Source organism: Typha angustifolia, chromosome 15 (genome assembly GCF_048772165.1).
Source record: "Typha angustifolia cultivar Huaian chromosome 15, ASM4877216v1, whole genome shotgun sequence".
Taxonomy (NCBI): Eukaryota; Viridiplantae; Streptophyta; class Magnoliopsida; order Poales; family Typhaceae; genus Typha; species Typha angustifolia.
In genome coordinates this window covers 8,549,922-8,564,761 of record NC_133253.1, presented here as the reverse complement: position 1 = coordinate 8,564,761, position 14,840 = coordinate 8,549,922, and the positions used below count along the sequence as shown (strand labels likewise).

At 36.7% G+C, this 14,840-nt stretch overlaps 3 protein-coding genes across 4 annotated transcripts; all 3 read left to right on the top strand.

Annotated features, from left to right (window-relative positions):
- Positions 1 to 1,060: 1,060 nt before the first annotated feature.
- Positions 1,061 to 5,981, top strand: LOC140779555 (sulfoquinovosyl transferase SQD2-like). Of its 2 annotated transcripts, XM_073124672.1 has the most exons (11): positions 1,061 to 1,369; positions 1,651 to 1,717; positions 1,879 to 1,949; positions 2,499 to 2,616; positions 2,703 to 2,776; positions 3,616 to 3,671; positions 3,762 to 3,845; positions 3,936 to 4,023; positions 4,150 to 4,227; positions 4,940 to 4,996; positions 5,268 to 5,981. In XM_073124672.1, exons 1-11 carry the CDS (start codon positions 1,260 to 1,262, stop codon positions 5,776 to 5,778), a joined length of 1,314 nt encoding a protein of 437 aa, XP_072980773.1. In that variant the 5' UTR covers positions 1,061 to 1,259; the 3' UTR covers positions 5,779 to 5,981. The 2 variants fall into 2 exon arrangements, with proteins under 2 accessions (XP_072980773.1, XP_072980774.1); XM_073124673.1 differs by lacking the exon at positions 1,061 to 1,369 and having other exon boundaries at positions 2,408 to 2,616.
- A 501-nt stretch (positions 5,982 to 6,482) lies between these two features.
- On the top strand, positions 6,483 to 9,608 carry LOC140779313 (O-fucosyltransferase 19-like). Its single transcript, XM_073124331.1, has 8 exons — positions 6,483 to 6,618; positions 7,167 to 7,239; positions 7,337 to 7,407; positions 7,510 to 7,598; positions 8,029 to 8,161; positions 8,287 to 8,519; positions 8,643 to 9,119; positions 9,210 to 9,608. The coding sequence occupies exons 1-8, from the start codon at positions 6,496 to 6,498 to the stop codon at positions 9,400 to 9,402; spliced, it is 1,392 nt and encodes a 463-aa protein (XP_072980432.1). The 5' UTR covers positions 6,483 to 6,495; the 3' UTR covers positions 9,403 to 9,608.
- A 3,205-nt stretch (positions 9,609 to 12,813) lies between these two features.
- Positions 12,814 to 14,357, top strand: LOC140778377 (uncharacterized). The gene is made up of 3 exons (XM_073123055.1): positions 12,814 to 12,973; positions 13,077 to 13,406; positions 13,937 to 14,357. Exons 1-3 carry the CDS (start codon positions 12,904 to 12,906, stop codon positions 14,092 to 14,094), a joined length of 558 nt encoding a protein of 185 aa, XP_072979156.1. The 5' UTR covers positions 12,814 to 12,903; the 3' UTR covers positions 14,095 to 14,357.
- The last annotated feature ends 483 nt before the right edge of the window (positions 14,358 to 14,840 follow it).

The window sequence follows — 14,840 nt, the reverse complement described above, 5'->3', positions numbered from 1 at the left end:
CCTTCATCCGTCTCTGACTCCTTTGACAAGCCGTCGTCCATGCCGTCATCACCCACGCCGCCACTGCCTCATCCTCTAATCATTTGCTCGGGCTCGGCTCGGCTCGAGCTAGGTTAGGTTCAGCTCGAGCTCAGCTCGAGTTGAGCTGAGCTGAGCCGAGCCTGAGCAGAATTATGAGACTTGAAAGTAATTTCGAACCGAGTCTAAGCCTGAGTCGACTCGCTCAGGCTCAGCTCATTTATACCCCTATTCATAATAGTACAAATCAGAAATTTAATAAACTGCTACGATATTCGCAAAGTTACAAGTGTTCAATAACTTTAAATTACATGTAAATATCTAAAACATATTTATTCTTTATTTAGACTCGTTGATCGACGATGCTTCAACTAATGGCCATCCCATCTTAAAAATACAAGAATTTAATAATTATGAATTAGGTAATAAAACTGCAAAATATAATTAGATTTTTATTCAAACTTGTTGTTCGGTGTAAAAATACAAATGTCCAGTAAATCATATAATAAAACTATGAAACACAACAAGTTTTTTATTCAAACTCATTTGATTGCGGACGCTTTGACCGCGGAACCCATCCCATCGTAAATACACAAGCATTTAATAACCAATCTTATTCATAAGTAAATGATACTACCGCTCCCGTAATGCAAAATATCTTTTTCTTTTCTCATCCAAAAGAAAGAGAATCCTCATATTATAGTTAGATAGTTATTCCATTCTTAAAAAAAACCATACTAAAAGAGGGAGAGAGAGAGAAAGAGAAGAACAAGAAACCATCACCTAGGATTCATTCAAAGGAATATTCGGGGCATATTAGTTCAGTAGTTTTGCTGCAAATAATAGATACCAAATTATTGAGCAATATCAAGCAAGAAGAAGATGCGTATATCTCTAACTAGCCGTAAATTGGTGGAGAAAGAAGAGAGAAGTAGAAGTAATTTAACTGATAGAACCCCAAGTATATGCTTGCATTTTATTCCCTTTAGTGGAATATACCTCCCATTTTTTATTTATGGTATCCAAAACCCGCACGTTCGCTTTTACAGCAACCCATCTGTCATTCGTTTTAAATACTCCCAATCTCTTCGTATCTACTCTTCCAAGTTCCAAGCTTGCTGATCTGTTCTCCTGCCGTTCTCTTTTCCTCACGTTATTCTTTTCTTTCTCTCGCTCTCGCTCTTCCTCTTTCTCTACTAGAACGAGGCAGTCGCCGTGAATTTGAGGAAACAGCGCGAAATATGACGATCGAGGAGGAGATCAAGGAAGAGCTGGAGGAGGCGCCTCTGCTTTTTGAGGAGAGCTCGGGGCCGCGACGCGTTGCGCTCTTCGTAGAGCCCTCCCCCTTCGCGTTAGTGTCCCTTTTCCTGATCATATGGTTTTTAATTGGGAAGATGACAAATTTTTTTTTTCTATTTTCAAAGCAAAGTTTAGAACTTTGCCAGTTGATTCTGAGGAAAAATAAAAGCTTTGGTGAAGATTAAAGGGGCTGTCATCGTTATTGTTATTTTTATATTAAATTTGTGGCCCAGCTTTGATGTCTGATTGTGTTCGTGATAGCATTTATTTCTAATGTCAATGTTCAGATTGTTTGTCTCCGTTGAAACTTTTTTGTTGTTTCTTAATTTCCAGTTACATCTCTGGATATAAGAATCGGTTTCAGAATTTTATCAAGCATTTGCGTGAAATGGGGGATGAGGTATGTATGAGCCTTCGTCATATTAATTTTTCATTTAATGAATTGGTTTTGAAATAATTAAGCATGGGGTTTGTAGTTTTCTGTGGATGTAAAGAAGGTATGGAAGAAAATGGATGACAATCCGAAAATTTTAGCAATTTCCTTGTTGTTACCTGGCGCAGGTCATTGTTGTGACTACCCATGAAGGAGTGCCTCAAGAATTCCATGGAGCAAAGCTGATTGGTTCATGGAGGTAACCCAAAGTTTCCTTTGGTTCAGCATCAGTCGATGGTTTTTGTAACTATCTCATGAGCTGCCATGATCATCCTATGTCAATTTTCTATCTCACAACTTCTAATGTCCTGGAAGTTTATTGACATGTAACAGTTTAGGAAATAATTTAGCTAAACAATTTCCCTCTCAAGTTTTCAATCAAGTAGAACTTTAGTATATCTACAGATCACTGCATTTATATGACATTTATTAATACTGGTTCTATGATCTTTCATCTCATTTTGTTTAATATAGGATAATACATTCACTAACAATCTAATCTACTGTAATTCATGATGCTTTATGTGTACAAAGTTTCCCGATAGCACAGATAAACACACAAGTCCGAGATATACACAATCTACATTTTTATTTTATAATTGGACATTTTGGGCTACTGGATCTCAATCCTTAACTTGACTGTTCACCTGCCTGCAGTTTATTGGAAGTATCAATGTTGTAATTCAAGTGATAAAGTTGTTGGAACCATACTGTTCTTCTGCTTATGGTTTTAAATGACTGTTTCCAGTTTTCCCTGCCCAATGTATGAAAGAGTTCCACTCTCACTGGCGCTTAGCCCAAGAATTATTTCAGAGGTGGCAAAGTTTAAGCCAGACATAATCCATGCATCTTCGCCTGGAATTATGGTAATTTTAGATCTGAAAGGCATATCCATTTATTAAATTTAAAATCCTCCAGTTCTCTCATGATCACTTCTTGGTACTTATTTCAGGTATTTGGGGCTCTAGTAATTGCTAAGTTGCTCTGTGTTCCTTTGGTGATGTCGTACCACACGCATATGCCAGCGTGAGTTGGCTACTGCAAAATTTAGATTCTTATCTGATATGCACTGCAAGGGCAATTACGTTAGAATCTTGATAGTATTGTGGACTAGTGATTTATTAAAAAAAAATTGTCTTGGTTCTTTCTGAATAATAAACATTGTGGCCACAAATTTTAGCTAATAGATGATACTCAAAGCACAAGTAGCTAACATTGATAACAACAAATTGGAGCTGATAGTTATGTACATATATGCATTATATATATATTCATAAGAACACTTGCATGTATAAATATGAATACATATGTTACAGTACTTAGTAAGATCTGATGAGCTCTACAGAGTATTAAACTTGTTTGACACATCTGTAGTTTTGCCAGTAAATAATTGAAAGAAAAGATAGTACAGATTGTTAATGGTTCATGATGTTAAGCAATAAATGCGGCAATAGATATGTACACGTGTGAAATATGTTATTTACAGAATGCAAAAAAGATGAACGTGAAAAGCTTGATGACACCCAAAATCTGCTGCAGACTTTTACTTGAGCAAGCTTGTGATTTTTGACCAACCATAATTATGTCCTCTGTGATTTATCCGCTCCTTCAACTGGAGGCATTACTGACAGTATTGGGAGATAACACCATAAACTTAATTTTATTTTTTAAACTTCCATTTGATATCATCAACACCAGAATTCCTCATTTTCCAATTTCCTGAAGGTATTTGCAGTTATATGCATGTATATCATTGCTTAAGATATACCTTAATAAATTATAGTCCGGCACTTGTAATTAAATTTACCATTATTTGAGAGTTAGTTATTTATTGTGCTAATTTGATTCTCATGGTTGCTTGGCAGATACATCCCTAGGTACACTTTTAGTTGGTTGGTAGAGCCAATGTGGCATATCATAAGTAAGCAACTTTTTTCTATTTCTGGTGTCTTGTTTAGACTGTCTCCATTTGTTACACCAGTTGGTACTGATTCTCTAATTACCCTTCAAGGATTCCTTCATAGAGCTGCTGATCTTACTCTAGTGCCTTCAGCTGCTATTGGGAAGGATTTTCAAGATGCTCATGTGATATCAGGTTAATGGAAATGCATTATTCTTTTCAAGTAAACTTATTCTACTTCTGCTAAATGCTAATTGCTTACTATCTTTCCTTCCCCCTCTTCAGCTAATAGAATATGCCTTTGGAACAAGGGTGTCGATTCTGAAAGCTTCCACCCCCGATACCGAAGGCATGAGATGCGCATCAGGCTAAGGTACCTTTCTGCTCCTATCATCCCTCTGTCTTAACCACTGAATAAGCACATATCAGTTGGAACACAAGAACAGTACTTGAACTAACTCACTGAGGTTAATTTGTGATATGTTTCCTCTCTTGTTAGTGATGGTGAACCAGAAAAACCGTTGATAATTCATGTTGGGCGCTTTGGACGTGAGAAGAACCTGGATTTCCTCAAAAGGTGATTTCTCTTTTTTCAGATTTGTAACTTATGAACATGATCTGAATGACAGAGGGCTTGTTTTTTTTAATCTATGTTGTTTCTGATCAGCTTTTAGGAAACGGGCAGTTTCTGTTGTAGCCCTCGTTTCTTTAAAATTGTGCTTTATGGCAACTATATCATAGCCAAACAGAAGATTTCAGGTAATAGTTGGGGATGATGGGGAGGGGATAAGACAATTTCTTCTTTTTCCCTTTCTTTTGCTTTTATGATAGTAGCCAACTATACTGTGTCTTCCCAGCAGCCCTCAGCTTTCAAATGGGCCACAATGTACACCGGTCGCTAACATGGACTTGAATGTCCTGGACACTATCTCAGCCTTTATCAGCCTGTTATACTTGCTGAGTTGGCAGGACTTAGAACCCAAACACCTGACTAGCTCAGCAAGTATCCTAACCAACTGAAAATAGCCAGATTAACTGAACAAAAAGGTGCAACAAACTTCTAGAGAATTACGCGATTATAGGTTTTGATCTATCAGACCCCAGAAAGGGATGCGTAATCCATCTGATACATAACACTATGTATCAAACAATAATGTTATCCAATTGCTTTTTTTATTTATCTTACAACAGATTAATATAGACAATTGACTGTAATCATTCTTTTGTTATTATATGTTGTGACTATGTTCTCCACATTGCACACTGAGCCTGCATATGTGATTGTGCAGGGTAATGGACAGGTTGCCTGGAGTCAGAATTGCTTTTGTAGGAGATGGACCATACAGGTACGTTATCTCACCCTATTTGTGGCAAGATGTGAATGTCAAATGCTGATAATACTGCTGTCTTGTTCATTCCTAATTTCGAATTTTCCTGAAGAATGATAATGTAGAGTTATATACTAGCTCACTCTGTTACCTTCTTTTACAATTAATTGGATCTTCTAAAGCTGATCTTTGGAGAAGAGGCATATGACTGGCACGCAAGAACTCTACCTTTCAATTCCTGAGATTGTACTGCATTGGTTGTTAACATGGTCTCTTGATGTCTTGGCAGGCATGACCTGGAAAAGATGTTCACAGGCATGCCTGTGGTGTTCACAGGAATGTTTCAAGGCGACGAGCTCTCCCAGGCGTATGCCAGTGGCGATGTTTTCGTGATGCCTTCAGAATCCGAGACCCTTGGACAAGTTGTATTGGAGTCCATGTCATCAGGTGTTCCTGTTGTTGCTGCTCGTGCAGGAGGTATACCAGATATTATTCCCGAGGATCAGGAGGGCAAAACCAGCTTCCTATTTATGCCAGGAGACCTTGACGACTGTGTGGGCAAGATTCAACTCCTCTTATCCTCCAACGAATTCAGAGAAGCCATGGGCAAGACTGCAAGGGAGGCAATGGAGAAGTGTGACTGGAGGGCGGCCTCGAAGAAGATTCGCAACGAGAACTACAGCACTGCAATCTGGTACTGGAGGAAGAAGAGGGAAGAACTGATTAAACCCTTCCAGTGGTTGATCCAAATGTTCCAACCACATCCAGAAGTGCCTAAACTTGAGGCCAGAAAGATGTAGATTGCTCCTAATGAGGAGCAATTGTGTGTCCATAAGTACTGAGCACTGGATTTATTTTCTTGTAAATTATCGTAGATAGTGCAGAAAGTTAGTTAATCAGGTATGATTAGTATTTAGATGGGGTAACAATGATGCAAGAATTTGTGTAATGTGATACTAATAATTATTCTGGGGAATCCTTGAGAAATTTTTATTTCGTTTCAGACCCTACATTATGTATATATTGCGTTTCTAGTCCCATAAGGATAGCTATCACCTACTAATAACCCGATAAAGTAATTTATCCTAACTTAAGATTAAACTTATACCATCCTCAATTTTAAAAAAGAAAAAATCGAGATCTTCAAATCCTAGTAAGATTCGGATAACTTACTACGTCGTACTGTTCTAATACGACTCAAACTCCTACGTGCTAATCTAAATAAAGCCGTTGTTGCCATCTACTTTCCATGCACATCCTCATCCGGCTCTATGGCGGCGAACTCGACAAGGCGGCGCCTCCTGCCGGACTCCGTCGATCTAGAGAGTTCGTACATTGACGTTGACGCCGACGCCGACTATGAGCACGACCGCCGGCCGAATCTCAAGTTGAGATTCATGCGCTGGGTGGGCGGTGGCGGCATAGCCGGAAAGGTGGAGAGGAACCTCCTCTCGTGGATTCTGGCGTTCATCGTCGTTTTGACGGTGATGATGGCGGCGGCGTCGACGTGCGGTCGGATGTCGTGCTTCGGCGAGAAGCCGGTAGTGCTGCGTCAGGCCGCAGCCGCCGGCGCCGGCGGCGACCCTTTGGGTTGGAGGGATGAGAGGCTGTTGACGCCCCTCAAGCTCCATAAATCTCCGGTTTGAGATTAATTCTAATCTTTCTCCTTCCGCTAACTAGACTGCATTGCGTAGTTATTTATTTATCTTGTTATGTAATATTAACGACTTTGTTGTTCATCTTCTAGCTTAGCTCTATAGCCATCTAAGTAAATTAAGCGTTCTTGGGTTGAATTTTTAGTTAATTTTTGTGGTATATATTGTTGTGCTTTTTCTATACCTAGATCTTTTCGTTCTTCCTTTCTTGGCTTGTGAGTGTATATCATATACATATATATAGTTAATTATTCTGTTCTTTGGAGTTAATTGATTATAGATCAACAATTGTGATTATATATATAGTTAACCGGTTTAAATCTATTATCCCAATCATCTTTTATATATCTTTCTCCTTCCTAAGCCTTGAATCAAGATCGGCAGACTCAAATTAGGCTCGAATAGAACTCAGCTTAAATTCCACCAAGTTGCCGAGCTTGATCTCATGGGCATAAAGCATGTGTTAATGTTGTGCTTAGTGTTACCTTAATGCCCATCTAATTAACTCTAATTTTACTTAATAATTTCCACAGCTCCCTGAGATTTGGTTGAAGCCAGATAGTGCTGGATACACCCAGTGCATTGAAGGATCAAAAGATCGACTCGGTAAATTCCTATCTTTTAATCTTGTACCTTTTGTTTTAAATATTAAAGTTATCTTTCTGCCAAATTAATCCTAATAGGTCTACTAATCTCTATGTAGCAATAAACAATCCGACAAACGGCTACCTCGTAGTCCGGTCTAATGGGGGTCTGAATCAGATGAGATTAGGGGTAAAGTATCCAACTCCTAGTACTAATCCTTGTACTAATTAATTCTATTTAGCATGCTATAATTGCAATATTTGTCTAACTTAGCCACATATATCAATGCAGATAAGTGATATTGTTGCTATAGCAAAGCTAATGAACGCTACATTGGTGATTCCTACCTTGGACGACACCTCATTTTGGAGAGATCCAAGGTACGATCTCTTTCTCTCTCTTTTTTGTTTATTTAGTTGAGCTCATAAGCTATTTGGCCTAAATAAAAAGGATTTTCTTTTTCACGGTATACTCTTCAAAAATCTCTTATTTGCTTCTATGTTCTTCTATGATTGATATTTAATGTATACTCATACAAGTAAATAGGAGATTTTAGAAGAGTATATATATACAAAAATAATAAAAATAAAAAGATCATTAAATACAAACCTGATATCTAATCGATCTCTAACACTTGTCATTGATCGATAGAACTCGACCATTAGACTTATGTTGCTAGATAATTCTTTACTAGTTATCGAACTCATGATACCTATTATTGGTTGGTAGAATCCAACCATTAGATTACAGTTGTGATGATAATGCTTTTTTGTTGATTTAGAAAGCTAATAAATTGCTGGCTGCATGCAGTGAGTTCAAAGACATATTTGACGTAGATCACTTCAAAGATTACCTGAAACATGACATTCCGATAGTGGATTCACTCCCCGAAGCTTATCAAAATGTCACACCAAATCAGATTGCACCAATCTCCTGGTCTAAGGTACGTATGATAATTTCCATATATGATTACAACCTAGCTTCTTAGTTAATTTATTTATAATTCCTAACAGTAACAATAATAATAATAATAATAATAATAAAAGGTCTCCTTATTTCTGTGAACAGACTTCTTATTACAAAGCTCTCTCAAGCCTCTTCAAGCATCACAAGGTGGTGAAGTTTTCACACACGGATTGCCGGCTTGCCAACAATTACATCCCTCCTTCAGTTCAGAGGCTACGTTGCCGCGCCAACTATGGAGCACTTCGATTCACCAAGCAGATTGAACAACTTGGGGATAAGATTGTTGATAGGATGACAAATTCCAACAGCAATCCTTATATCGCTCTCCATCTAAGGTAATTTTATGTCCGATTACAATCGTTCTATTACCTAATAATTCAAGCTTAGATAATATTAATGTGATTCGTTTAAGCTTTTGAATCAACTGGTTATCCTGACCTACCTGTACTGTGTTATAGGTATGAAAAGGATATGCTCGCGTTTACGGGCTGCGACCACAACTTGACCTTAGAGGAAGCAGAGGAGATCCGCAAATTGCGGTACTCGGTGAAGCACTGGAAGGAGAAGAAGATCAACGGGACTGCGAGGCGGCTGGAAGGGCGGTGCCCGATGACTCCCCGCGAAACGGCGGTATTCCTCAAGGCTCTAGGGTTTCCTTCCAGCACAAACATCTACATTGCTGCAGGTGATATCTATGGAAGAAACAGCATGGATGCACTAAGGGAAGCATACCCTAATCTCCACACACACCGTACCCTAACTACAGGGGACGAAATAGAACCTTTTGAGAAACACCAGAGTAGATTGGCTGCAGTGGATTACCACGTCTCACTTCGCAGTGATGCGTTCATGTATACTCATGATGGTAACATGGCTAAAGCAGTGAGAGGTCATAGAAGATTTGAAGGATTTCTCAAGACCATTGATCCAGATAGGTATATATATACATGCATGCATGCATGCATTCTTAATATTATTCATTCGATTTGTTAAAACTATGCTAACCTTTATGTGTATATAATTAGGGAGAAGATTGTGAGGTTGATTGATGAACTGGATGAGGGGAAGATAAGTTGGAAAACGTTCGAAGATGAGGTGAGAAAGTCCCATGCAAATAGATTTGGAGGTCCATATGCAAGGCAACCTGGAGCTGCACCAAAGAAAGAAGAGCACTTCTATGCAAATCCCTTCCCTGGATGCATGTGTGAGAAAATATAGAGTGAGAGCTTGACAGATAATTAATTAGGTTTACGTACTTAGCCAACATACTGATGTAGAAAAACTATATTTTTTTCTTTCCTTTTTATGGTCTTTTAATTCGTTGTCTGGGAGAGTGGAACTGTTCATCCACAAAGGATGATGGAGAAGAAGATGAATGACCTGATCAGCATGATTCTGTTTTTCTTTTTGGTTTAGAAAGTAGAACATAAAGATAACTGTACAAAATAAATGATTTGATATATAAATTTAAATTTAAGTTTTCTCATTTTTTGTATATATGTATTGCATACTTGCGTATATGTAATAAAATAAGTGAATGATAGGAGATTAAGACGTAGGTGATAAAATTAGGTGGAGAAATTAAGTGATGATTTTTTATTTGTCGAATAAAATAGATAGTATTTTTAGTTTTAGTCGAATTAAGGGGAAAATTATAACTGGACTTATGTGTGAAGTAATATGAATAGTATTTTTAATTTAGAATATAGATAATTTAATATTTTTTTTTAATTTAAAGTAGTGTTTGCTAATCTAGATTAGGAAAAGAGATATATCAAGCTAAAAGCAAGGAAGGACATGTTGGAGAATATTAACTTTCTCATCGATCACTCTCCTAAGAATTATACTAAGAAAAATAAACACTAAGTTAAATATGTACATGATCCAATATCAACTCTCAAGATGGGCTGCAAATATGTTTTATCGTTATCATGGATAAAAGAGAAAATAGTAAAGAGAGAAAGGCAAAGCTTTGGTAAAAATATCTGCAAGCTGATATTGAGATCGAATAAAATAGCAATTGATCTGGAATTTGCCTTTAAAGTTCTAATCCAGATTTTGCACTGTAACTTTATTTTTGAATTAGATGAATGCTCAAATTTAGAGTAAGGAGTAAGTAATCAATTACATCTTAGATTTATTTAGATTTTGCACCAACTTTATTTTTGATTGAGATGATTGAGGCAATTAATCAATTACATCTCGTCTTACATCATGTACTATCAATAGTCACTCAAATATCAATACTGTTTTGATGGTTTATTAACTATTTTCTCTAATCATATTTATTAAGGGAGAAGAATAAAAAATAGGAAATTTTTATTTAACCCTTTGTGTGGTTAAGACTAAATTTAATTCACCCCATATATATATAGTTTCGTTTATGTCATTTTACATTCTGATGGTTATATCCAAACTGAAGCCGTTATCTTTTTATCATATTTTGATCAATGTATATATCAAATTTGAAGATATTCATTAAAGATAAAATTACAAATAATTGGATATATATTTTAATGGATTTAAAATAATATTGATCAAATTTTAAATGATAACATATATTTTTTATCTAATTATCTACAACTTTATTTATAATAAGTATTTTTAAATTTAACCTATAATATAAAAAATATATAATTTTAGTTTAACTATAATTTTAAAGGGTAAAGTTACACGAATGTGATTAGTAAATTTAGGTCTAATCATTCGATTAAAACTCATGTAGTTTGCTTATAAAAAAAATAAGAAAAAGATAAAGAAATTTATCACGAGATAAATGATGTCAATATTTTAATTTTAAACCAAATATATAGTTTTAAAAAATAGAAAAAAATAAGTTAAAAGTGGGATAAGAAAAAATAAATCGTTATAGAGATTAAATTATGACGATTCTTTATCATGTGGTCTTCGCATACCAAGTCTTGTCCAACGTTGGCATTAACTTTGTAACTTTGTAACTTTGCATGCGAATAGACTTGATTAATGACTTGATTACGTATTACGTTGGCCTTCCTCGTAGGTTAGACTTCAATTTGATTGAATTTTGGTTAGCCCGTTGACAAGCTTATTAATGAGCTAATCTTTCGAAATTCTTTTTTTTATGGATAAAGAGGATGAGAACGTTTATGATTGATATAGACGTGTGGAAAAAAAGATAGAAGAGAAATTAAGTTTTGTCTGTTGTTAGAGAAGATCTTACTACATTACAAAAAGGATTCTTCAATGCTGATACACTTGTATCTCTAGAGAATAATTGCATCTATGGAAAACGTGAGGCCATCTATTTGGAATAGGATCTCTATATATAATATTCTTATGTGTTTTAACGGTATGATATATTATTAGTCTATTACTTAATAGTTTAATTAGCTTCAATTAGATCAACTTATTATTTGATATGTCTAAAGTTTAAATTTAATTTATTTTCTCTACTAGTTATCTTTCAAATGGTTAGGGTCATTGCTCCTTTGCTACTTAGAGTTTATCAAAATCGATTGAGCTTATAGTTTAGGATTAACTTTGTTGTTAAGGAAATCGACCTTACTATTTTATAAACTACCGAGTCTTACCCTAGTAAACTTCTTTACTATATGTAAAGAACTATAAATCTTTTTAATGTTATACTGGAGCTAGACATACACACGAATATAAACATTCTTAAGAGATCAAAGAACTCTTCAAACTATAATAATTAATTCACCACAAGGCTACTTACGCTTAGACCTAATGTAAAACAATAATTCACATTTGATTTTAATACCCAAGGCATGAATTAATTTAGAGAAGGAAAAGAAAAAAGTAGAAGCAAATTACAAAGACAATCACCCCTCTAATTGCACCAAAGATTTGGCTTAAAAATGAGATGTTCAATGCTCTTACTTCAATTCTATCTTTAGGCTTAATACCCAATATATATATTATTTTCCGTCAAGCAGCAAGTGAAGCTTGTTCCAAAGATCATCTCTTATTCATTGAATACTATCTCAACTATAAAAGAAAGAGACAGACAGACAGAGAAAGAGACAGACAGACAGAGAAAGAGAGAAAGACTCGCAAGTCTTGTTGCTACCATGCATCATGCGAAGTCTTCCAAGAATATAAAGTATTAAATATATGTATATGGCACCGCGATAAGATTTCGTTTAGAATAATAACGATCAAAGACTTGCACACTAGGAAAAGTAAGTAAGCCAGCCTCATTTGGTTTCTTATAAATACCAGTCTGCTCACGTCTCCTACATTATTCTCAGTCGTTAATTTTCTCTTTACAAATCGGCATACTTCTAGATGTTTTGAACCAAGTAAATGGAAATGGTTAAGAAAGTTCGTACTGTGAGTTTTGAAGCTTCCATCAAGCTTCTAATGGAAAAGTCAAAGTCCAAGCAATAATTAATGGAACCCTTCCCGCGTTGTTTTCGACCAGAGGGAAATAAGCGTATCACCCACGTTCTCATACGTGGCAGGTCTCGATTGGCCCCAATGCCTCCTCGCCGAATATAACTAATTGAATCTTTGTATTTTAATGTTTTAAAATTTAAAGCCACAGACGACTCCAAAATTACCGCAGACTTTCTCGGAGCTCTCTCTCTCTCCTCCTCCGCCTCCTCCTCCTCTCCCTCCTTCTTCAACTCTCTATAAATACCTTCCCCAACCCTCTCAGCTAAACCCAAACCGTAGCATTTGAGCAATCGCTTATTGCCCACCTAAATAGTAATACCAATGGCTTCATCTCTCAAGATGGCAGTGATCCTCCTCTCCTCCGTCTCTCTCCTCCTCCCTTCAGCTCTCGGTACGTAGATAAGAGATGTTTAATTCTTTTATATTTTATACAAGATTTAATTTAGCGAGCTTTTAGTAATAAATATTTCTTTTTAATTTCTATGTATATATAGCTGGTGTGATATGCGAGGAGCTGCCGCAAGATTTGTGCGCGTTCTCGATCTCGTGGTCGTCGAAGCGGTGCTTGCTGGAGAGCGTGCCGCACAGCGGCGGAAGGCCGACGGAGTACCAATGCCGGACGTCGGACGTGGTGGTGGAGAGGATGTCGAATTGGATCGAGACGGAGGAGTGCGTGAGGACGTGCGGCGTCGACCGGAACACCGTCGGGATCTCGTCGGACTCACTCCTCGAGCCGCGATTCACCCAGAAGCTATGCTCGCCGGCGTGCTACCAGAACTGCCCTAACATCGTCGACCTTTACTTCAATCTCGCCGCCGGAGAAGGTAATTTTATTTCTCTTTATAGATTCATTTATCGTCTACGTAGCTGCATGCATTTAAATGTTTACTATTTCTATTTTGACAATTATGGGACAACGATATATACCTAAAGTTGTTACGTGGGTGCAAAGTGTCACATAAATAAATAATTAGAAGGGAAATAATAAAGCCTTCTCCTTTACTTTACTTCTACTAGAAGAAAGAAGAAGAAAGGAAAATAAAAGAGAGACTCCTTTCTCACGAATATGTGAATCAACACTATCTTATATACATACATATATATATATATATATATATCTATTTAAGCACAGTGCTTTTGGAATTTATTCTCGACAAATATTCTCCGCTAACAAATTTGACTAGAAAGTATTAACAGTAGAATAGTTCATCATGATTAAACTTGATTTAAAGAACTTTGAAAAAAGAAGAGAGGATATTTATGACTGGAAGCATTTCCTCTATATTCTAAGTTTAATTTTTCTTCCGTTGTTTATTGGCTAATTAATTACCATTGAAATTTTGGACATGAACAGGTGTTTTCCTATCAGACCTATGCCAGGCTCAACGTGTGAACCCTCACCGTGCCATGGTGGAACTCATGAGCTCCGGCGCGGCCCCCGGCCCCGTGGCCGGTGGTTCTGTCAGCAAACTTGAGGCTTTTGCTCCTGCCCCTGCCCCTGCTTCTTCGTAATTAATTACCCCGAGAGAGTTATTACTTGGGATTCTTTGCTTTACCTCATGATGCGTGATTTAATTAGTGCCTATATTGTTCAAGAATAATAATTATTAGCAGAGCAGCGGATGGTGTATTAAGTTTTCAGGACATTTGTATCTTACTTTATGTGAGGCAAATTCTTTGATGCATATGTATGCCGAGAAAGGATGGAAGAACTATTTGTATGGATTGGTGATTTGATAAATATGAATGTATACATTTAAATTTCTTCTCGAGAACTTAATTATTTGTATGGAATGGCTGGCCTGATGCACCTACGGATTACTTTGTAATCGTGAATGCTTGAATGAATTTTTTATGGACTTTGATTAGGAAATAAAAAAAAGGGATGGAAGAACTCAAGATGAAGAGAGAATAAGGAAAGCAACAGGAAAAAAAGAATTACCTTTGGTATTGTTGATCAATAGCGAACTTCGATAGAGATATTAATATATCTCAACCTCTACTAATGTTGGTAGAATTTGTGAGAAGTGATCAGCTTATGCAGCTTCCATCATCATAATATTTTTGTGATCATGCAAGAATATTTTCCCCGGATGAAGAAAGGAGGAGTAAATTAATGGCTAGAGGAGGTATCCAAAGGGATGGCATGATCCTAAATTGGTGCACAAAAGGATCAATGCGATCCCTTTGGATGCTTCCTTTGAGCCATTGCTAATGAGATGAACTCTCTCTCTCTCTCTCTCTCTCTCTCTCTCTCT